The sequence below is a fragment of the Lagenorhynchus albirostris genome, chromosome 2 (assembly GCF_949774975.1).
Source record: "Lagenorhynchus albirostris chromosome 2, mLagAlb1.1, whole genome shotgun sequence".
In the NCBI taxonomy this organism is placed as follows: domain Eukaryota; kingdom Metazoa; phylum Chordata; class Mammalia; order Artiodactyla; family Delphinidae; genus Lagenorhynchus; species Lagenorhynchus albirostris.
Genome location: NC_083096.1, coordinates 119,877,154 through 119,901,723, shown reverse-complemented (window position 1 = coordinate 119,901,723; position 24,570 = coordinate 119,877,154). Strand labels below are relative to the sequence as shown.

Below are 24,570 nucleotides of genomic sequence, written 5' to 3'. Positions count from 1 at the left end.
AGTGAAGCTGGGTGTTGGTGTTGAGGTGGTGATCTCTGGGAGATTTTCGCCATTTGATATTATGTGGAGCTGGGAGGTCTCTTGTGGGCCAGTGTCCTGAAGTTGGCTCTCCCACCTCAGAGGCACAGCACTGACTCCTGGCTGCAGCACCAGGAGCCTTTCATCCACACGGCTCATAGTAAAAGGGAAAAAAAGTAGAAAGAAAGAATTAGTAGAAGAAAGAAAGAAAGAAAGAAGAGAGAGAGAGAGAGAGAGAGAGAGAGAGAGAGAGAGAGGGAGAGAGAGAGGGAGGGAGGGAGGGAGGGGGAGAGAGAGAGAGAAAGAAAGAAAGAAAGGAGGAAGGAAAGAAGGAAGGAGGGAAAGAAAGAAAGAAGATAAAGTAAAATAAAATAAATAAGGTAAAATATAATAAAGTTATTAAAATAAAAATATAATTATTAAGAAATAAAATTAAAAAAAAAACAAGCAGATGGATAGAACCCTAGGACAAATGGTGGAAGCAAAGCTATACAGACAAAAATCTCACACAGAAGCATACACATACAGACTCACAAAAAGAGGAAAAGGGGAAAAAATTATAAATCTTGCTCTCAAAGTCCACCTCCTCAATTTGGGATGATTCGTTGTCTATTCATGTATTCCACAGATGCCGAGTACATTAAGTTGATTGTGGAGCTTTAATCCGCTGCTTCTGAGGCTGCTGGGAGAGATTTCCTTTTCTCTTCTTTCTTCTCACAGCTCCCAGGGGCTCAGCTTTGGATTGGGCCCCGCCTCTCCGTGTAGGTCGCCGGAGGGCGTCTGTTCTTCGCTCAGACAGGACAGGGTTAAAGGAGCATCTGATTTGGGGACTCTGGCTCACTCAGGCCGGGGGGAGGGAGGGGCACAATATGGGGCGAGCCTGCGGTGGCAGAATCTGGCGTGACTTTGCACCAGCCTGAGGCGCCCCGTGCGTTCTCCTGGGGAAGTTGTCTCTGGATCCCGGGACCCTGGCAGTGGCGGGCTGCACAGGCTCCCCAGAAGGGAGGTGTGGATCGTGACCTATGCTTGCACACAGGCTTCTTGGTGGTGGCAGCAGCAGCCTTAGCGTCTCATGCCCGTCTCTGGGGTCCGCGCTGATAGCCGCGGCTCGTGCCCGTCTCTGGAGCTCCTTTAAGCAGCGCTCTTAATTCCCTCTCCTCACGCACCAGGAAACAAAGAGGGAAGAAAAAGTCTTTTGCCTCTCCTAAGTGGTTCTTTTTCACGTACAGTCCATCACTTTTTATAGTTTTCATTTCCCTGCCAACATTTTTACTTGGCTTTTATCTCCTTGAACACAGTGAACATAGCTGTTTTAGTTTGCCCTGTAATTCCATATGTGGAGCTCCTATAGGACTGTTTCTATTGGTTTTCTCTAATGGTGTTTTGTCTTTTCATATATTTGAAATTTTATTTGTAGCAATAATTTGAGGCCTAGGGTGCCATTATGTTTCTCCAGGGAAGAGTTTCTTTGCTTTCTCCAGATGTCTAAGGTCATTTAGATGTTTAGGACTACATAATGTAATTTCCAAAATTGAGGTTTTCAGAGCCAACCAATTGACGTGAAAGAAGATGATAGATTTTTGCAAGACTGGTTTATTTCAAACTTACTCTTAGGATACCTCTTAGCAGTCGTAGTCTGTCACGTCTGCGCACAGGTTGGGAGAAGAATTTCCAGACACGAAGTATTTTAGAAAAGAGTGAGTTTATGAAGAACAAAGAGCAGAGTTAGTGAGGAGCACTTCAAATACAGTGGGCCGACTTCCTGATAGACCAGGGAGAGCCGGCCTCCTTTGTGGGCTAGTAGCCAACTTTTATAGCCTCAAGACAAAGAAAATTCCTGCTGGCAGGATGGCATTAGGTGATTGGTCAGGATGCTACAAGGTTACTACATGGTGATTATTTTGCCTAATGTGGGGTGGGGGGGACAATGTCTGGTTTAGATTAGGAGAGCCCATGGCAACAGTTGCTTTGGGAGCTTGGTTAATTCTTGAATTTTTGTCCTGTGAACTTGATGTAGGGTGTCCTTTATGTAGGGTTCCACATAGTCCAAAGTGGATGTTGATTTACCCTTTTTGGGCTCTGGATTCTGATCTCTGTCCTCCTAGACCCAGGAGGCTGCCAGAAACAGAACTTAGCTAATTATTCCAGAGCCACAAATTCCACCAGGGCAAAACTAGTCCTTAGTGTTGGTGTACCTCCCTGAGTTCCAGACTTCCCCAGACTGGCAACTCCTCACTATCTTGTTAGGTCTTGGATAGTCTTAAAGAGATGGTTTTTATATTTTTTCCAGTTATTTTAGTTATCATACATGGAAAGGTGGTCTGAATTTTGCAAGTTAACATACCGAAGCAGATATTCTCATGCTGGTTTGTTTGTTTGTTTCTTTCTTTTTCTTTCTTTCTTTCTCCTATTGAATGATTCTTTAAATTCCAGTGTTTTACAATTTTCAACAGTTTCACATACATGATTTCATATAATTCCATAATAACCCTTTTTTTCCCCTACCCCTATGGTGCCCCTCCCTCTTTCCTCTCCCCACAGGTAACCACTAGTTTGTTCCCTATATCTGTGAGTCTACTTCTTTTTTGTTTTATTCACTAGTTAGTTATATTTTTTAGATCCCATATGTAAGTGATATCATACAGTATTTGCCTTTCTCTGTCTGACTTATTTCACTTAGCATAATGCCCTCCATGTCCATCCATGTTGCTGCAAATGGCAAAATTTCATTCTGTTTTATGGCTGAGTAATATTCCATTGGATATATGATATACCACGGCTTCTTTATCCATTCATCTGTTGATGGACATTTAAGTTGCTTCCATACCTTGGCAATTGTAAATAATGCTGCTATGAACATTGGGGTGCATGTATCTTTTTGAATTAGAGTTTTTGTTTTTTTCAAATATATACCCAGGAGTACAATTGCTGGGTCATATGGTAGTTCTAGTTTTAGTTTTTTGAGAAACCTCCATACTGTTTTCCATAGTGGCTGTACCAATTTATATTCCCACCAATAGTGTGCAAGAGTTCCCTTTTCTCCACATCCTCATCAGCATTTGTTATTTGTAGACTTTTGATGATAGCCATTCTGACAGATGTAAGGTGATATCTCATTGTGGTTTTGATTTGCATTTCCCTGATGATAAGTGATGTTGAACATACTTTTATGTACCTGTTGGCCATCTGCATTTCCTCTTTGGAAATATATCTATTCAGGTCTTCTGCCCATTTTTTAATCAATTTTTTTTTAATGTTGAGTTGTATGAACTGTTTTTATTATGTTGGATATATTAGCTTCTTATCAGTTATATCATTTGCAAATATTTTTTTCCCATTCAGTAGGTTGTCTTTTTGTTTTGTCAATGACTTCCTTTGCTGTGCAAAAGCTTTTAAGTTTAATTAGGTCCCATTTTTAAAATTTTTGCCTTTATTTCCTTTGCTTTAGGAGATAGATCCAAAAAAATATTGTTACAATTTATGTCAAAGAGTGTTCTGCCTACGATTTCCTCTAGGAGTTTCATGGTTTCTTGTTTTACATTTAGGTCTTTAATCTATTTAGAGTTTATTTTTGTATCTGGTTTTAGAAAATGTTCTAATTTCATTCTTTTACATGTAGCTGTCCAGCTTTCCCAACACTACTTATTGAAGAGACTGTCTTTTCTTCATTGTATATTCTTACCTCCTTTGTTATAGATTCACCATAAGTGCGTGAATTTATTTCTGGGCTGTTTATTCTGTTCCATTGATTTGTGTGTCTGTTTTTGTGCCAGTACCATGATGTTTTGATGACTGTAGCTTTGTGGTATATTCTGAAGTCAGGCGGCATGATTCCTCCAGCTCTGTTCTTCTTTCTCAAGATTCTTGTGGCTATTTGGGGTCTTTCGTGTTTCCATACAAATTGTAAAATTTTTTGTTCTAGTTCTGTGAAAAATGCCATTGGTATTTTAATAGGGATAGCATTGAATCTGTAGATTACCTTGGGTAGTATGGTCATCTAACAATATTAGTTCTTTCAATCCAAGAACATGGTACTTTTTAATGATAATGAATTTGAATATCCTCTGTTCTTTGGTTTTTGCACTTCCAAACTGGAAGGAATGACTTATACTACAGCTTCCTTCCTGAAGCCTGTAAGCCACATTTTTCTCCTTATTCCCCAAACAAGCATACCCTTAAGATATACAATACAAGCTTATCTCTCCCTGTCTCCAGTGAAGGAACATAACCCCACTAAGACATATTTGTTTCCTTATCTCTTCCATTTACTCATTTTCCTACCATTTCCTTCCACTTTCAGTTTGGAATTCAAGTTACTAGTGCCCATAGTTATTTCTCAACTTTGAATTTTCAGTACACCACTTGCCTCAATCTCCAGCCCTGGATCAAGCTAGCTAAACTCTTTCTTCCTCCTTGCCTCTGTGCTCCTAAACAGTGTGAGAAAGAATGCATAACCTTACAGTATATTCATCAAAAGTCTATAATTTCTAAATTCTAACTGTGGCACAATTGGCAATCCTTTTGATTCTTGCTCAAAATATTCTCTTTCTCAAAAGTTCATGTCTCTTCCGAAGTCTGTTAACCTTACCTCTAAGTCTCTCAATAATTAACCCTTACTTGCTTTATAGAAATATAAGGGAATCTGGAGTAAACCCTAGTTGTATTCCAATCTTGTAAGGTTACATGTTTCTCCTCATTCTTAATTCTTTTTTTCCTGTCTCAGAGGAAGAGGTGTCTCTACTTTTTCAAAGGCTATTCATCCAACTGTACTCTTAAGTATTATTTATTTATTTATTTATTTATTTATTTATTATTGAACTATAGTTGATTTAAAATATGTATTAGTTTCAGGTATACAGAAAAGTGATTCAGATATATATATCTGAATATAAAAGAAGTAAATATAAATACATTTATATTTAAAATATAAAATTCTGAAAAGGATTTTCAGATTCTTTTCCATTATAGGTTATTACAAGATATTGACTATAGCTCCCTGTGCTATATAGTAGGTCTTTGTTTTTTATCTATTTCATATATAGTGGTATGTATCTGTTAATCCCATACTCCTAATTTATCCCTACCCCACCCTTTTCCCTTTTGGTAATCATAAATTTGTTTTCTACATCTGTGAGTCTGTTTTTGTTTTGTAAATACGTTCATTTGTATTATTTTTTAGATTACACATATTAGTGATATCATGTAATATTTGTCTTTGTCTGATTTACTTCACTTAGTATGATAATCTCTAGGTCCATCGATGTTGCTGCAAATGACAATGTTTCATTCTTTTTATGACCTAGTAATATTCCTTAAATTATTGACTTCTATCTTTCCTGGGTTCTCACTCCATTAGTGGCTCCTTTTCTTGTATTTGCAATTACTCCCTCTTCACCAACCCCTTCCTCTCAAACTATAAACCCCCTAAAGCATCCTCCAGCCTAGAAAATAAAACAAGATTAAAAAAACCAAAAAACCTGTATTGAATGAATGTCAACAAATGTTCAATTTATCACTAGCCTTATATGCTGGCAGAAATTCTACATGACAATTAAGAGCATTTGTAAGGTAACATGATTTTCCTTGCTTCCAAAGCAAATTCTGGCGAGAACATAAAGAACACCTCTAATGCTATATAATTAACAATATCTTTGTGGAAATGAAGTTCTCATGCTTGGTACTACATGCAAACCTCCAATATCTTTCCCATTTGTTCTTCATAACCTCTGACTTATAGGACTGATTTCAATCCTAAGTGCTGCTCACCAATCTAGCAGTGTTTGAGGGGTAATGGAAGGATTTACTACACTAGCATCTAGTGCGTGAGGGATCCAAATTTACCATTTTGTTTTTCATCCTTTTTTATCAGGCATTATGGTCTAATTTGCCATTGCTATTTCCTCTAGGACAATATTTCTCAAACCTAGATGCCCATTGGAATCACGTGTGAAACTTAAAAAAAAAACACGTGCAGGCACCATCCTCAAGAGTTGTCTGATTCAAATAGTCTGGGGTGAAGTCTAGCCATTATAATTTTTTTAAAGCTCCTTTGGTCATTGTAATGCACAGCTAGTTGAGAACCATGTCCCTAGTTGAGCGACATGTGAGATACTAATACCATAGCATAAATCAGCTTTCTCTCTTACTCTCTTTATGTGATCCATGAAGAGATAGTATGTTAGCACTGGGTCCTGAGCTCATCTTCCTGAAGGGAGAGGAAAATAATCCAGAGGTAAGTTGGCCTCAAAATCGTCAAATTTTGTTATGATCTGATAGTGATAGTGAAATATGAATTACTCCCATTTTCTCAGTCTGTAGGTGAAAACTCTTTTTTGGTTTGAAAAGACTCATTGTTTGCCTTCCAGTCCAGAGAAAGCAAACTGCTTTCCTTTGGTGTGCCTTCATGATTATACAGATCCATTTTCTAAAGGAAGTTCCAAATAAAGAGAACACATCATCTACGGTGACTGAGAAACATAGTTTTATGGTGCTGGTTTTAGAATTATCTCTTGACATTAACATTTTTATGCACCCCCCTATTAAGTTTTATGCTTGGATGTAATGCCACCAGGTAGGAATCAAGGTAAATGCCATATCCCAAATCCACAGAGCCAGAGCCAAACTGTGGGTTATCAAATGTATCTTTTTATGTGCTGTTACTCATAGTGTATGATTTATACACACTGCTTTTGAAAGCTGCATTAACTGAAAGAAGCTGGCTGTGGAGGGGCAAAAAAGTACATATACAGGCTGGCTTAGTTGCACTGTGTTGATTTCTCTCTAGAACAGTCTTTACAATTCTTTGTTCACAGAGGTCTGCTGAAAGTGACTCAGTGTAGATGAAAACAGCTTGCTTAACCATTCCTGAAACACAGGAAAAATTAAAATACATTTTTTCTTTGTCAAGCAATAAAAACAATGCCAGATTGTTAATGCCTTTTTTGTACCTTTCACTTGAAAGACCTCAAAAGAACATCGAGGAGAATAAAGGCAAAATCTGTTCCCCAATGGCGTCATTATACATGTTGAAGCCTCTAAAACTAAAATTCTAAAGACATTCAGGAAGAGTAGAGGAATAAATGACAGCAAACTGAAGAGTGTCTCCAGAGCTTTGTTCAACCTGCTTTGTTCAAATTTATTCAAATTGCATGATGAAAAGCAAAGATCTCATTTGTTTCAACATTAAAGTAGTAGATTAGTGAATGGTGAGTCGCTAATTGTCCTGTAAAGCATTTAAGGTGCCAGGGGTGCCCCATTGCCGATACTTTAGATTGCATTCTCATGGTTGAAGTGAAAGCAACCCTTAGAAAATATAAAACAATGTTTTTAATAATTTAAGCCGGTTCGATTCAAACATGATTTTCGTTCTGAAATATTTATCGAAGCTCCTGCTTTTATTTGAGATGAGCAAGTTTCATTTTAGACTTCAAGACATCAAATAGAAATTCATTTTCAATATGGGGCTAAAGTAGGGAGATAGATTATCTCTGTCCAGTGCTGTGTTTCATCCCTGGCTGTGTCTGCTTACTTGAATTAGCAGGTTTGGTTAAATTTTACTTGAATTTTTAGTGACCTTTTCTAATCCTGACTGTTTCATAATTTAATGTCTTGACCTTCGTTTTCTGTAGAGCCACCTCAGTGATAAATGCAGAGATTTAATAACTAGAACTGGTTGACAGGTGACCTTTCGTACCTGGCCATTTCTCTTTGCTGGGGAAACCACACTGTTTTGCAAGTTTTAATTCACAGATTTTAATTATCTGTTGTATTGTCTATAAGCTTATTCATGGAGAAAAAAGTAAAGGTTAAATATTTCATTCTTCTTACTGATTAAAATGTAAAGTGCTTGGCAGTTGTCCCAATATATCATTCAAAAAGGAAAGGGCAGTTTGTCAGATTCTTACCCAAAGAAGAGAGAAGGGGAATTTTCCAGAGTGGTTGGTAGCGAGCAGGATGGAGAAAGTGGCCAGGGGGTGAGCTGTCTCATTAGCTGGATGAGGGTGACCGTGTGTGTGTGTGTGTGTGTGTGTGTGTGTGTGTGTGTGTGTGTGTGTGTGTAAATTTAGAGCAGAAAAACAGAAAGAAATCTTTAACTATATGTGTCCTAGTTTGAAGAGAAAAGTGACTATGACTCAACAAAAGGTGAAACTTGCCGATCAGAGTGAATGACCTGTTAGTTTTGGTCATTTTTTTTTTTTCCAACCAGGCAAGGATCAGTTGGGCATGTCATGGTAAATTGGTTCCTAGAGTCCACCTAAATAATATTTACACACAGGAAAATAAGGCTAATAATTAAAATACCACAGACTCTTAAAAAGAGATGAGAAGAGCCACGTCTTCCTCCTTACCTCCATAGTAGCAAGGATTTCTGGCGCTTACATTCTTCAACGTTTATGCAAACGAGAATCCATTTCTGTGCTACATGCTCATGCTTCGGAAAAGATAAAAATAAAAATCAGCATGCCTGTAAAATGACCTACAGGATGAGCATAGTACCGCAGGCAGCCAGTGTCCTAGAACCTTCATGCCTTCTTCATATGGAGAGGGGAGCGACTCAAAGAGTTAGAGGAGGGCTTGGCGTCTCCAGCAGACTTTGCTTCCCAAGGACTTGAAAGCAACCACTGGGGGCTTCTAGAGTGCATTTGCCTCAAGGAGTCTTTCCGATAGGGGGAGGTATTCTCTTTAGCCACGGAGACCAGCTTATAACAACATCTGCCATGGTGGCCTTTTGTTTTCTCGGACATGGACTGTAATCATTTAATGCTTCAGAAAGAAACACGATTCACTGCTGCTATGAAAAAAAGTTTGAAAAGCAAATTGAGTGAAAAGATGTGGAGGACCATTTTAAAGCCAATAAAATTGGTCATGATTAGATTATCTTAGACTAAAATTTCAGCCGTATTTCAAACTGAAATATTAAGAAAAAAATGTCCACATAATTTCTTCTGCCATCATAATGCCATTGTCAGAAAGGAGAGGTTAATTCTACGCCCATGCAAACTGTAACACTCCTGAGGAGACTTTCATCAGCTAAGAACTTTGTCCTGTTTTGGTGAAATTCTTGGCCGCCAGCATGGTTAAGAACATTAATTTATAATTTAATATAAATAATCTTAATATGATACTGGGTGAGATTTGCGGTGTTTGCCTGTATGTATATTAGGAATAGTGCAAATTAATAGTAAATATTTCTTTAATATCCCCCACTTCTTAATAGTGCTGTGAGTGCATTTCATGAAAGATAATATGTGCTCTCTTTTTAACCTGAAAGACATGTAGTACCCACTGGACATCATGTTCGTCTCAATTTCGTCAACTCATTAATGGGAAATAAAAACTAACTTTTGAAGAATTTATTATGAGAACTGAATGGAATAATGTAATAAAGTGCTGGGCGGGATGACTGGCCCATAGTATGTATTCAATCATGTTAATATCAATAAATATAATACACCATACTTATATATCTCCCTTACACTGCTTCTTCCCTCTCTTATCCTCTCCCTGCATCCCAGACAGGAATCAATTCCTTTTTCTTATAAGGAGGCAAATGTCAAGATTTGTTTTAGCAGAGAAAGGACCTGTTTTTCAAGGCAATCCCTTAGACCTTTAAAATAGTATATGAATTGACCCTAGCTATCATAAAACTTCCCCACCTACCTCAAGGCTGTGTACTGAGGTTAAAGCTCACACTGATTAGAATTCTAAAATTATTTTACCCTTGACAGAGCCTTGCACAGAATAGGTACTAGGTAAAAATTACTTGATTGTTTACTAGATATCACCAAATACTTAACTTTCCCCAAGCTGACTGTTATTTCCAGATATGCAGGTATAGAGCCAGTATTATTTTGCAGAGGGAGAAAATACCCAAATCAAATAAGGCAAATCTTGGAGATATTGCAGGTTCAGTACTGGACCACTGCAATAAAGTGAATATTGCAGTAAAGCCACACGAATGTTTTGGTTTCCCAGGGCATGTAAAAATTATGTTTACACTATACTATAGTCTATTAAGTGTGCAATAGCCTTATGTCTAAACAAATACATGCCTTAATTTAAAAAATACTTTATTGCTAAAATACTCTAACCATCATATGACAATGTGGGTTGCTGCACACCTTCAATTTGTAAAAAACACAATATCTATGAAGCGCAATAAAACGAAGCCCAGTAAAACAAGGTATGCCTGTATAATGATGTTACCACTAAAAAAAAAATCAGTGTCTTAGATGTCAAATAAAAGAAAGCGTTTGACATTTGCGAGCTTTCTCTTAACAGTGACACAGTTGCCTAGACAGGGTCAGCTGTATATTTGTGGTGATCTCAGTTTATAGACACAGCCCAAGCCCAAGCAAAGCGTTTGGCTTGATGTTTTGAGTGTGCAAGAGGAAAAGACAAAGAGGTCAAGTTTGTTTTTAATAAAGAAAAACAAAAAATAGGGACAAGTCAACTGAAAAGGAGAATTGAAAGTTAAGATGAGGCTTGATAAAGTGGAGCCAGATAAATCTTTCCAAAGGTCTCGGAAAATCCAGGGCCTCAATCTAGAAAGAAACTGCTTACTGAGGCAGAACTGACCGAGTGGACACATATGGAATAAATTTTCAAGCAAGGGCCTCAAATCAAATAACATAAACGAGCTCAAGAAACAGCAGGACGTTTTAACAAAGAAAGTTGAGATCACAAGATGCAGCGATAAAGCTAATAAAAGGAACTGAGATAACCAGATAAGAGCAGCTCTTGGGTCAAACCATCCATTCATGCCCAGGTGCGGCTTTCTTTTTATCATAGCTTACTGTAGTTTGAAGGTGCCTTCAAACATATAAATGAGTCCCTTGTGCTTTAACAAGCTCTTCGTGTTACCTGAAGCTTCTGATTATGATTAGGATTGTTTCATTCATCTAGCCCTGCGCTCTTATCATGCTGTAAAGATGGTTCCTGCAACCAGGTGGTAAATAGAGCAGTCACTCCATGCATCCATGTCTCCTGGCACCTCATTCAGGAAACCAGACAGCTAGGCAGGTCTGAGAACAAGAAGTATGACATGCAGAAGTTTCTTACCACTCTGGCCGTGGTGACAATATGGCCAAGCGAATAGTATAAAAGAAAGGGGCAATTTAAAGATCACAACCTATCCCCAAAGTCATTACATTCGTAGCACCCTGCCCAATTACATGTTTGTCACATAGACAAGCTGTTATTCCCAGTGTTTGCCCTCAAGTTGTTAGTCAGCTGCTGACCTCGTAAACTGCACAGCTGCAGCATCCTGATATGTTGTCATGAAACAGATTGTGATGTCTTAATTGATCACTCTCAGAGGTCACAATTGTCAAGTGAAACCAGTATACTGATTTTTATTAGTTAAATTAAGCTTTGTTACAGCAGAACCAGCTAATTCACTTTAACAACTTGGAAATCCAATGCAGATTGCTACATGTTGTAGATTAGAACACACCCAAGGCTTTTTCTTTATATCTTTCTTTTTGATTCTTTTTTTTAATGTGTGGAGGCCTGTATCCTCAAAATGTTTTTATTATACAGTGAAGCAACTTCTTGGAACAATAAATGGAACCTAACCTCCCTGTACCATATGCATCTTGGTGATAAGTTGGAATGTGCCATGTGACCCACACAATTTAAATCAGGCATTGATTTGTGTGACTCTAAGTGAGTTTGGAGGACTCCGCTAAGTGTAATGGATGTCAGGCCCAGCTGCAAATCGCCTGGCAGGAAGAACATTGTGTTCTTCCTTATCATCCCCAAAGACTGTGGGCTCCTAGGTGCTTGAGGAAGGGGCTTAGATCAATGCCTGATTCTCAGAGGCATCCCCTTGTGCCTCCATTTGCCCACTGGTGAAGTTTTCACTATGACACCAACCTAGAGAACCCCCCATTTCCGAGTGCTCTAATATACTCACCCGCTTTGAGCAGACCTATTCTGACCTGGCGCCTGGATCACCTGCTGCCCACCTTAGTTCAGAAATCTTACTGTAGCAGGAGTGATGGACAGTCCCTTTCATAGCAGAGTTTTAAGGCACTTCACAAATGGACCTTTGTGGGCTGCATAAGTAAAGCTTTTTTGAAATTCTTAATTTGACATCTCAAATAAATACTCTTGTCATTCTAGTGTATTTTACAGTGTACCATGAAAACAAAATCAAAGAAGTAAAGTTAAATTAATGTAATAACTGTTAGCATCCAGAATACAATGGGAAGCATAAGGATGCTCATCAAAGCAATTTTTTTGTGATATAAAAAAATCAGATAATAGCTAATGCCCAGAAGGAGGCAGATAGGTACATTATGGTACATCCATACAATGGAATATTATGCAGGCATTAAAAATATCGCTAAGGACTATTTACTAACATGGGAAAGTTTAATGATGTGAAATTAATTGAAAAATCAAGGCGGCCAAATTGTATAAATGGTATTTCTCAACATGTCTAAAAGGAAGAAAATACTACAAAACATTGTAGCCGTTGTTGAGTGGTGAAAATGTGGAGAGTTTTAATTCTTTTTATATTTTTCAAGTTTTCCACAATAAGCCCATATTAATTTAATAATCAGAAAGATAAATAAAAGCTGCTTGAGTAGTTTTGTTATAACATTTGCTGCAGGAGTCTGTGTTCAAGTCACCTTAAATCTAACAGGTCTGGAAATGAGCTCCTGCTTCCTCCCCCGGTCTGTTTCTCCTGAAGCCTTCTGCTTCTCAGTTAAAGGCAGCTCCAGGCTTCCAATTTCTTAGGCTAAAAATCTGAAGTTATCCTCGACTCCTTTCTCTCTCTCAGATCTCACCTTCCATCTACTGGTCAACCCAGCAAGCCCTACCTTCAGAAAATATCCAGCATGTGACCAGCTTCTTACCACCACCTCTGCTACCCAACCTGGTCCAAGCCATCATCCTCACTTGCTGGGATTATGGCAGCATCCTGTTCTCACAGTTTCTACCCCTGCCTTCCTTGTGTCAGTTTTCCACACAGCAGCCAAAGCTGTTACAATGTGACTTGGATCAGTCATTCCCCTGCCCAGAGCCCTCAGGGGCTCTTAAGTAAAAGGCCCTAAGTGACGGCTCCCCTGCCACCTCTCTTGCCCCAGTACTCACTTGCTATTCTCAATGCTCTGCCAGGCCACATTGCCCTCCCTATTGTTCCTCTCCTACCCTGGGGTATTTGCAGAGACTTTTGCTTTTGCTTTGCAGGAATGCCTTTTTTTTTTTTGCAAAATCCCATGGTCAGCCCTTTTACTTTGTTCAAGTCTTTCCTCAAATATAATTTTTTCCTGAGGCCTTTTCTGGTCACTCCACCAACACACACACATACATTCACATAGATACATCCTTACTTCCTTCCTTGCTTTAATTTTCCCTATTTAGCACTAACCTCCATCTAACATATACTATGCAGATTTGTCTATTGCCTTTCTTCCCTCACTTGAATGCAAGCCCTGTGGGGGTAGGGATATTTGTTTAAAATGTTCACAGCTGAATCCCCAACCCCTAGAACATAGTACATAGTAGTTAGTAGTTAGTCAAATAACTACTTTGAGTCCCTACCATTGACAGTTGTGTGATAATTACCCTGGTGACTTTTCTGAGTCTCTTTGCTACTCAATTTGCCCACCTAGATTGAACCTGTTGGTATGTTGATATGTTTCTTCTGGATTGCTTTTCTCTTTTCAACTAAATCAGTAATTCTAGACGAATTGGAAAAGTCCATTTCTCCTCTAATATTAAGTTCAGGGTCTTAAGAAATTATCTTAATTAATAAATTATCTTAATTATCTAAATTAAATTGCTTTCATTTCCTGACTTAACCACTATATATTGAGCTACTATAGTATTCCAGGGACTTCTGGGGAGTGAGGTTAAAATGAAGAAGACAGACATTGATTCTGCTGTTACTGAGTTTACTGTCTAGTAGACAGGCATAATAATAAATTAAAGTGCAATACAACTACTGTTGGTTTGGCATAAATATATTTCAGAGGTATTCCCACACTCAGCAGTTATGCACAATATCTGGATTTTCTGTTTTCCCAGAGGAACTTGTTTGGATAGATGGAACTTACTAATTTGCACATTTCTTCCCCCCCCCCCCCCCCGCCCTGTTTCTCTTTTTGTTTTTCAGCCTTTGCAACTGGACTGTAACCTTTGTGCCATAGTGTCAAACTCAGGTCAGATGGTTGGCCAGAAGGTGGGGAATGAGATAGATCAGTCTTCCTGCATTTGGAGAATGAACAATGCCCCCACCAAGGGCTATGAAGAAGATGTTGGCCGCATGACAATGATTCGAGTTGTATCCCATACCAGCGTTCCTCTTTTGCTGAAAAACCCTGATTATTTTTTCAAGGAAGCAAATGCTACTATTTATGTTATTTGGGGCCCTTTCCGCAATATGAGGAAAGACGGCAATGGCATTGTTTACAACATGTTGAAAAAGACTGTTGACATCTATCCCAATGCCCAGATTTACGTGACCACGGAGAAGCGCATGAGTTACTGTGATGGAGTGTTTAAGAAGGAAACTGGGAAAGACAGGTGAGTCTTCTGAGAAGCAGCCTTATTGTCTTTTATGCTAAATCTTTGCTGAGTTCTTTTGCCAGCTGTCAAATGAACAGAGTAACTTTTCAAACTGATTGTTATATGTTTTTGACTATTATGATTACTTGATGAGCCAGCAGCTAGGCCCCATTTATTCCACCTACCCCACCTTCTGTTCTCTCCCTTTTGATTGGCTTGAGGCTCCAAAAAAGCACTGGCTGCTTCCCCAAGATATCTTTAGATTTCTTCTTATTTAGCTCAATTTGCTATTGAATAAACTGGATTTTAGCCAAAAGAAGTCTACACATTTCTGTTTTAAAATAGAAATGTGAGAGAACTTTAGGACCTAAACTCCTTTGGAAGCTGTGGCAAAAATTTACTGAGAGCACAAAACAGAACAAGCTATTGATTCTCTAATAAGGTTGCATAGCTTCTTGCCTGCAAATAGGTCCTACGATCGTGAACACCATAACTCAGCATTTAACATGTTAAGTAGAATACCATGTTGAAATTATGCATTCCTTAAAATCATTAACAGTGGATTCTTGAAGGGAAATGAGATATACATACCGTTCACTCAATGATCTAAAAACCAATTTGCATTTTTTCATTACATCCGGTTTTCTGCAGCATTCTGTAAACCGCCTTTCCCGAGGCCTGCCTGTCTTCTTCTTCTACTCCTTACTTTTGCTGCTTCCTCCCCCTGCTTCTTCTTCCTCTTCTCCCGTGTAACTATTGCTCACCACTCTTTCTTCCTCTTTAGAAAGGTAACCAGTATGTGAGAGAGAAGTAGAATTATAAATCAGTTTACCTTAGTTCATATATCTAGTTCTAATCAAGAACGGCTGCAGGAAAATATTGAAACTGATTGCTGAAAGTTTGAATTACTGTGAATTTTGCTTTTTTGTGTAATACTATGGATAAATTGAGCATTGACTATAATTACAATGTTAACATTCTGATTTCCTCAAAATATCTGTCTTTTATTCTTCCTTATTATCAAATTTAAACTTTCAACTATATTGCAGTGTGTGCTTGAGAAGGGGAGTTTCTGATGTCTCTGGATGTAATTTAAATGCTGATAATTATTTTAAAATCTTATCTGGCTCAACTCTCCTACTGATAATGTAGGTGGAATTTAGTGTTTTCTACTTCTGAGCACCAAAAATGCATAGCTTCTAATGAAATGCAAGACAAATAGCCATGATAGTGGCCCCTTCCACTTTAGTGTTAGCAAGAAGAATCCCAGTGTTAAGATTTGAATCAGTGTAGCATAAACAGTCCAAAGAGACAGGCACTAGGGATAAAAGGAGTAGGTACGTGCTTCAAAGAAATACTCTCACATGTAGCACCATTCTATATAAATACGACCATTCTCAAGTGGCTTTGGAAATTTCTGGTCTCTCACTAGCCCAGAGCAGTGCAGTTAATTAGGTATATTTGGTTTTTCATTAGTAACATTTAGCCCTCGGGGTATGCCCTAGTCATAACTATAAGCCCTAGAATAATTCTGGGGTATCAGAGAAGAGCTCAGCATGCTGTCTGTCCCCATGTGTTTATATCATGCTGGCTTTGCTGTGAGCTTTCAGTGAGACAGCACTGTCACAGATGTGTGGATTGTACAACAAGCACCGGAAGAGAATAGCTTTGGGAGATTCATTTTCCTACTGGCTGTGATGAGGAAAGCTGTTTGTATAGTGGGAAAAAGCGCACTTGGTAAAATTAATTTGCAGGTATCATTCAGTTGGTAGAGTTACCAAAATAAAAGTAGAAAAAACAAGTCAAAATGATTTTATGATGCTTTCTTGCTGTTTTCTTCCCCAAGTCTAATCCCGTCTGGTGCTTCACTGAATACTACAAACAGACCAAAGAAGACAACTATGCTAGAAATGAGCTGGACAGATGGTTTTGGTAAAATCTGGTTGTATGACAAAAGGTCTACCAAAACGACCTCAAGGGTTGCAATCTCCACAATGATTTAATTCTGTACCCTAAATTTAGCTGTGTGGATTTTATTGTTAAAGATTTTCCCATAATGACCTGATGTTCATTGCCAGATTTCAAAGAAGGATATTTTTTAGCTTTTTATGAAGGAAAATGTCAGACTTATAGGGAGACTAATGCTGTAGTGAACTGCTGTATACCACAGCTCAGATTGAATAATTATTAACTCATAGCCAATCTTGTTCTATCTATACCCCTGTACGCTTTCTCCCTCCCCACGGATTATTTTGAAGCAAATGCCAGATATCATATTATTTTATTCATAAATATTTCAGCATGTATCTCTAAAAGATAAAGATTCTTAAAAATAAACACAATGTCACTGTCCTACAGAAAAATCAGCAGACTTTCTTAATAACAATGTATATTTAGTCTATTTTCAAATTTCTCCAATGATCTCATTAATATTTTTAACAGTTAATTGAATCGGGATTAGTGTTAAGTTCTGTGCATGTTCAAATCAGGATTAGCATAAGGGCTTTACAAATAATTGATACGTCTCCTATATTTCTCTTAACACATGGCTTCTTCTCTCCCACTCTCTCCCTGTGTTATTGAAAAAAAACCTAGTCATTTGTGCACAATCTAGATTGTGCTGATTGCACCCCCATGATACTTCTACTTTGGTATCTCTATATTGAGGATTTATTGGATTTGGGTCTAATTTTTAAAAAAAAAATTATCAAGACTATTAGGTGATACCTCTATCAGGATGAAGACCATCTAGTTTACTGTCTCTTTATGTTAGCATTCATTAATGATCATTGTCTAGATCGAATAGTTCATTAGAGATTACAGAATGGTGATATTTCATCATTTCTTTTTCATTTATTAACTAATATACCTTATAAAGAGAAACTTGGTCTCATTAACCCTTTGGTTACCATGAGATAGAAGATAGTACCAATTCTTTCTCTTTATTAGTTATTTTTTATTTTTCTTTTATTTTTTTATACAGCAGGTTCTTATTAGTCATCCATTTTATACACTGCAGTGTATATATGTCAATCCCAACCTCCCAATTCATCACACCATCCCCACCCCCTGCTGCTTTCCCCCCTTGGTGTCCATTTGTTTGTTCTCTACATCTGTGTCTCAGTTTCTGCTCTGCAAACTGGTTTATCTGTACATTTTTCTAGATTCCACATACATGTGTTAATATAGGATATTTGCTTTTCTCTTTCTGACTTACTTCACTCTGTATGACAGTCTCTAGATGCATCCACATCTCCACAAATGACCCAACTTCGTGCCTTTTTATGGCTGAGTAATATTCCATTGTATATATGTACCACATCTTCTTTATTCATTTGTCTGTCAATGGGCATGTAGGTTGTTCCATGACCGGGCTATTGTAAATAGTGCTGCAATGAACATTGGGGTGCATGTGTCTTTTTGAATTATGGTTTTCTCTGGGTATATGCCCAGTCGTGGGATTGCTGGGTCATATGGTAATTCTATTTTTAGTTTTCTAAGGAGCCTCCATACTGTTCTGCATAGTGGCTGTATCAATTTACATTCCCACCAACAGTGCAAGAGGGTTCCCTTTTCTCCACACCCTCTCCAGCATTTGTTGTTTGTAGATTTTCTGAAGATGCCCATTCTGACTGGTGTGAGGTGATACCTCATTGTAGTTTTGATTTGCATTTCTCTAATAATTAGTGATGTTGAGCAGCTTTTCATGTGCTGTCTTCTTTGGAGAAATGTCTATTTAGGTCTTCTGCCCATTTTTGGATTGGATTGTTTGTTTTTTAATATTGAGCTGCATGAGCTGTTTATATATTTTGGAGATTAATCCTTTGTCCATTGATTTGTTTGCAAATATTTTCTCCCATTTTGATGGCTGTCTTTTCATCTTGTTTATGGTTTCCTTTGCTGTGCAAAAGCTGTGAAGTTTCATTAGGTCCCATTTGTTTATTTTTGTTTTTATTTCTATTACTCTAGGAGGTGGATCAAAAAAAGATCTTGCTGTGATTTATGTCAAAGAGTGTTCTTCCTATGTTTTCCTCTAAGAGTTTTATAGTGTCTGGTCTTACATTTAGGTCTCTAATCCATTTTGAGTTTATTTTTGTGTATGGTGTTAGGGAGTGTTCTAATTTCATTCTTTTACATGTAGCTGTCCAGTTTTCCCAGCACCACTTATTGAAGAGACTGTCTTTTCTCCATTGTATATCCTTGCCTCCTTTGTCATAGATTAGTTGACCATAGGTATGTGGGTTTACCTCTGGGCTTTTTATCTTGTTCCATTAATCTATATTTCTGTTTTTGTGCCAGTACCATATTTTCTTGATTACTGTAGCTTTGTAGTATAGTCTGAAGTCAGGGAGTCTGATTCCTCCAGCTCCATTTTTTTCCCTCAAGACTGCTTTGGCAGTCTTCGGGGTCTTTTGTGTCTCCATACAAATTTTAAGATTTTTTTGTTCTAGTTCTGTAAAAAATGCCGTTGGTAATTTGATAGAGATTGCATTGAATCTGTAGATTGCTTTGCGTAGTATAGTCATTTTCACACTGTTGATTCTTCCAATCCAGGAATATGGTATATCTCTCCATCTGTTTGTATCATCTTTAATTTCTTTCATCAGTGTCTTATAGTTTTCTGCATACAGGTCTTTTGTCTCCCTAGGTAGGTTTATTCCTAGGTATTTTATTCTTTTTGTTGCAATGGTAAATGGGAGTGTTTCCTTAATTTCACTTTCAGATTTTTCATCATTAGTGTATAGGAATGCAAGGGACTTCTGTGCATTAATTTTGTATCCTGCAAGTTTACCAGATTCATTGATTAGCTCTAGTAGTTTTCTGGTGGCATCTTTAGAATTCTGTATGTATAGTATCATGTCATCTGCAAACAGTGACAGTTTTACTTCTTCTTTTCCAATTTCTATTCCTTTTATTTCTTTATCTTCTCCGATTGCCGTGGCTAGGACTTCCAAAACTATGTTGAATAATAGTGGCGACAGTGGACATCCTTGTCTTGTTCCTGATCTTAGAGGAAATGCTTTCAGTTTTTCACCATTGAGAATGATGTTTGCTGTGGGTTTGTTGTATATAGCCTTTATTATGTTGAGGTAGGTTCCCTCTATGCCTATTTTCTGGAGAGCTTTTATCATAAATGCATTTTGAATTTTGTCAAAAGATTTTTCTGCATCTATTGAGATGATCATATGGTTTTTATTCTTCAATTTGTTAATATGGTGTATCACATTGATTGATTTGTGTATATTGAAGAATCCTTGCATCGCTGGGATAAATCCCACTTGATCACGGTGTATGATCCTTTGAATGTGCTGTTGGATTCTGTTTGCTAGTATTCTGTTGAGGATTTTTGCATCTATATTCCTCAGTGATATTGGTCTGTAATTTTCTTTTTTTGTAGTATCTTTGTCTGGTTTTGGTGTCAGGGTGATGGTGGCCTCAGGGAATGAGTTTGGGGTGTTAGCTCTTCTCTAAATGTTTGATAGAATTCACCTGTGAAGCCATCTGGTCCTGGACTTTTATTTATTGGAAGACTTTTAATCACAGTTTCAATTTCATTACTTGTGATTGGTCTGTTCATATTTTCTAGTTCTTCCTGGTTCAGTTTTGGAAGGTTATGCCTTTCTACAAATTTGTCCATTTCTTCCCTGTTGTCCATTTTATTGGCATAGAGTTGCTTGTAGTAGTGTCTTAGGATGCTTTGTATTTCTGCGGTGTCTGATGTAACTTCTTTTTCATTTCTAATTTTATTGATTTGAGTCCTGTCCCACTTTTTCTTGATGAGTCTGGCTAATGGTTTATCAATTTTGTTTATCTTCTCAAAGAACCAGTTTTTAGTTTTATTGATCTTTGCTATTGTTTTCTTTGTTTCTATTTCATTTGTTTCTGTTCTTATCTTTATGATTTCTTTCCTTCTGCTAACTTTGGGTTTTGTTTGTTCTTCTTTTTCTGTTTCCTTTAGGTGTAACGTTTGATTGTTTATTTGAGATTTTTTTTTTTCTTGAGGTAGACTTGTATAGTATAAACTTCCCTCTTAGAACTGCTTTTGCTTCATCCCATAGGTTTTGGAGCATTGTGTTTTCATTGTCTTTTGTCTCTAGGTATTTTTTGATCTCCTTTTTGATTTCTTCTGTGATCTCTTGGGTATTCAGAAATGTATTGTTTAGCCTCCATGTGTTTGTGTTTTTTACGTTTTTCCCCCTGTAATTGACTTCTTATCTCATAGAGTTGTTGTCAGAAAAGATGTTTGATATGATTTCAATTTTTTTAAATTTACTGAGCCTTGATTTGTGACCCAAGATGTTACCTATCCTGGAGAATGTTCCATGTGCACTTGAGAAGAAAGTGTAATCTGCTACTTTTGGATGGAATGTCCTATAAATATCAATTAAATCTATCTGGTCTGTTGTGTCATTTACAGCTTGTGTCTCCTTATTAATTTTCTGTTTGGATGATCTGTGCATTGGTGCAAATGAGGTGTTAAAGTCCCCCACTATTATTGTGTTACTGTCAATTTCCTCTTTTATAGCTGTTAACAGTTGCCTTATGTATTGAGGTGCTCCTATGTTGGGTGCATATATATTTATAATTGTTATATCTTCTTGGATTGATCCCTTGATCATTATGTTGTGTCCTTCTTTGTCTCTTGTAACATTCTTTATTTTAAAGTATATTTTATCTGATATGAGTATTCCTACTCCAGCTTTCTTTTGATTTCCATTTGCATGGAATATCTTTTTCCATCCCCTCACTTTCAGTCTAGTCTGTATGTGTCCCTAGGTCTGAAGTGAGTCTCTTGTAGACAGCATATAGGTGGGTCTTGTTTTTGTATCCATTCAGCAAGCCCGTGTCTTTTGGTTGGAGCATTTAATCCATTCACGTTTAAGGTGATTATCGATATGTATGTTCCTTTTACCTATTTCTTGTTTTTGGTTTGTTTTTGTACGTCCTTTTTTCTCTTGTGTTTCCCACTTAGAGAAGTTCCTTTAGCATTTGTTGTAGAGCCAGTTTGTTGATGCTGAATTCTCTTAGCTTTTGCTTGTCTGTAAAGCTTTTGATTTCTCCATCAAATCTGAATGAGATTTTTGCTGGGTAGAGTAATCCTGGTTGTAGGTTCTTCCCTTTCATCACTTTAAGTATATCATGCCACTCCGTTCTGGCTTGGAGAGTTTCTGCTGAGAAATCAGCTGTTAACTTTATGGGAGTTCCCTTGTATGTTATTTGTCATTTTTCCGTTACTGCTTTCAATAATTTTTCTTTGTCTTTAATTTTTGCCAGTTTGATTACTATGTGTCTCATCATGTTTCTCCTTGGTTTTATCCTGTATGGGACTCGCTGTGCTTCCTGGACTTGGGTGGCTATTTCCTTTCCCATGTTGGGGAAGTTTTTGACCATAATCTCTTCAAATATTTTCTTGAGTCCTTTCTCTCTCTCTTCTCCTTCTGGGACCTCTATAAGGTGAATGTTGTTGTGTTTAATGTTGTTCCAGAGGTCTCTTAGGCTGTCTTCATTTCTTTTAATTTTTTTTTCTTTATTCTGTTCTGCGGCAGTGAATTCCACCATTCTGTCTTCCAGGTCACTTATCCATTCTTCTGCCTCAGTTATTCTGCTGTTGATTCCTTCTAGTGTAGTTTTCATTTCAGTTATTGTATTGTTCACCTCTGTTTGTTTGTTCTTTAATTCTTCTAGGTCTTTGTTAAACATTTCTTGCCTCTTCTTGATCTTTGCCTCCATTCCTTTTCTGATTCCTGTATCATTTTCACTATCATTATTCTGAATTTTTTTTCTGGAAGGTTGCCTCTCTCCAGTTCATTTAGTTGTTTTTCTGGGGTTTTATCTTGTTCCTTCATCTGGTACATAGCCCTCTGCCTTTTCATCTTGTCTATCTTTCTGTGAATGTGGTTTTTGTTCCACAGGCTGCAGGATTGTAGTTCTTCTTGCTTCTGCTGTCCACCGTCTGGTGGATGAGGCTATGTCAGAGGCTTGTAGGAGTTTCCTGATGGGAGGGACTGGTGGGGGGTAATGTTGGCTGTTGCTCTGGTGGGCAGAGCTCAGTAAAACTTTAATCTGCTTGTCTGGGGATGGGTGGGGCTGTGTTCTCTCCCTGTTGGTTGTTTGGCCTGAGGCAACCCAACACTGGAGGCTACCCGGCTCTTTGGTGGGGCTAATGATGGACTTTGGGAGTACTCTCGCCAAGGAATACTTACCAGAACCTCTGCTGCCAGTGTCCTTGTCCTCATGGTGAGACAGTGCCACCCCCAGCCTCTGCAGGAGACCCTCCAACTCTAGCAGGTAGGTTTGGTTTAGTCTCTATGGGGTCACTGCTCCTTCCCCTGGGTCCCGATGTGCACACTGCTTTGTTTGTGCCCTCCAAGAATGGAGTCTCTATTTCCCCCAGTTTTGTCAAAGTCCTGCAATCAAATCCCACTAGCCTTCAAAGTCTGATTCTCTAGGAATTCCTCCTCCCGTTGCTGGACCCTCATGTTCGGAGACCTGACGTGGGGCTCAGAACCTTCGCTCCAGTAGGTGGACTTCTATGGTATAAGTTTTCTCCAGTTTGTGAGTCACCCACCCAGCAGTTATGGGATTTGATTTTATTGTGATTGAGCCCCTTCTACCATCTCATTGTGGCCTCTCCTTTGTCTTTGGATGTGGGGTATCTTTTTTGGTGAGTTCCAGTGTCTTCCTGTCGATGAGTGTTCAGCAGTTAGTTGTGATTTCAGTGTTCTTGCAAGAGGGAGTGAGAGCATGTCCTTCTATTCTGCCATTTTGAACCCATCTCTTCTTTTTTAGTTTTAAGGCATTCATGCCCTATCATTCTCCAAAAGTCACCAGTAAATTTATTATTTTCAGTATTTACATATTGACTTATGTACTTAAACATTTTTGAAGTATTTTGATTCATTCTAGTTATGTTCTTATGCTTAACTGTCCTATTTTGAGCTGTGGGAACCTCTTCAGACTGGATTTTGAGTGTTTTTGACATGTCTTTAGTAGTCTTGTAAAACAAAGTCTTTTAAATCTCCTTTGCTTCCTGGTATTATAGGATGTTTCAGGCTCTTCTTGTACATATCCTGATGCAAACATGGATTCAGACTTTTTTCCCCAAAGAACTTTCGTATTTTTAGTATTGAATAGAGCATAATCTTGGCACTACACATGCTCATTACTACTGGATTGGTCTTTGTTTTATGGTCTTTTCATTGGACAGAGCTAGTATATAAACAGCATATGCTGTATATATTGTTTAAAGATAAAATTGTTTTGAGTTCAAACTGAAACTTCCAATACAAATTCAGGTCTACCAGATTTTTATCTTACCTCATCTATCTTACATCTGTTCTTCTTTCTGCCATGCTGACAATCACAGGTCCTAGAGACACCAATGTAAATACTCATCTGCTTTATCCCACAGTATACACACAACACTTTTAGAATAAAAATAACAGCACAACCAAAATATGATTACTATAAACATTTTAAGATTATTTTACATCAAAGAAAGTGTTTTATGCAAGCATTCATGTAGGTACGTGCTTACAAAGTGTGTGTTGGTTATATGCTAATAAATGTTTGAAATATTTTTCTCCTAAGTAAATAGGAGGGGGTTAAGTGGTATACATCACTGCAGGCATGAAGGGATGAGGAAAAAGCATTGTCCATATAATTTGACTTTTGTGTAAAGTATTTTGGTTGATTTACCTGCACTTCCTGGAAGCAAGTGCTAATTTTCGTCATCAGGTTTTTTTTTAACATCTTTATTGGAGTATAATTGCTTTACAATGGTGTGCTAGTTTCTGCTTTATAACCAAGTGAATCAGTTATACATATACATATGTCCCCATATCTCTTCTCTCTTGCGTCTCCCTCCCTCTCACCCTCCCTATCCCACACCTCTAGGTGGTCACAAAGCACCAAGCTGATCTCCCTGTGCTATGCGGCTGCTTCCCACTAGCTATCTATTTTATGTTTGGTAGTGTATATATGTCCATGCCACTCTCTCACTTTGTCCCAGCTTACCCTTCGCCCTCCCCA

At 37.9% G+C, this 24,570-nt stretch overlaps 1 protein-coding gene across 10 annotated transcripts in view; it reads left to right on the top strand.

Annotated features, from left to right (window-relative positions):
- ST6GALNAC3 (ST6 N-acetylgalactosaminide alpha-2,6-sialyltransferase 3) overlaps positions 1–24,570 on the top strand; it is a 655,315-nt gene that overhangs the window by 348,348 nt on the left and 282,397 nt on the right. For 9 of the 10 annotated variants that reach the window (XM_060139734.1, XM_060139726.1, XM_060139727.1 and 6 more), the window contains one exon: positions 14,147–14,556. In XM_060139734.1, the coding sequence (XP_059995717.1) occupies positions 14,147–14,556 (410 nt within the window). Of the gene's footprint in view, positions 1–14,146; positions 14,557–16,384; positions 16,887–24,570 lie in introns of those variants that run through there. The other variant, XM_060139729.1, reaches the window with a different exon arrangement.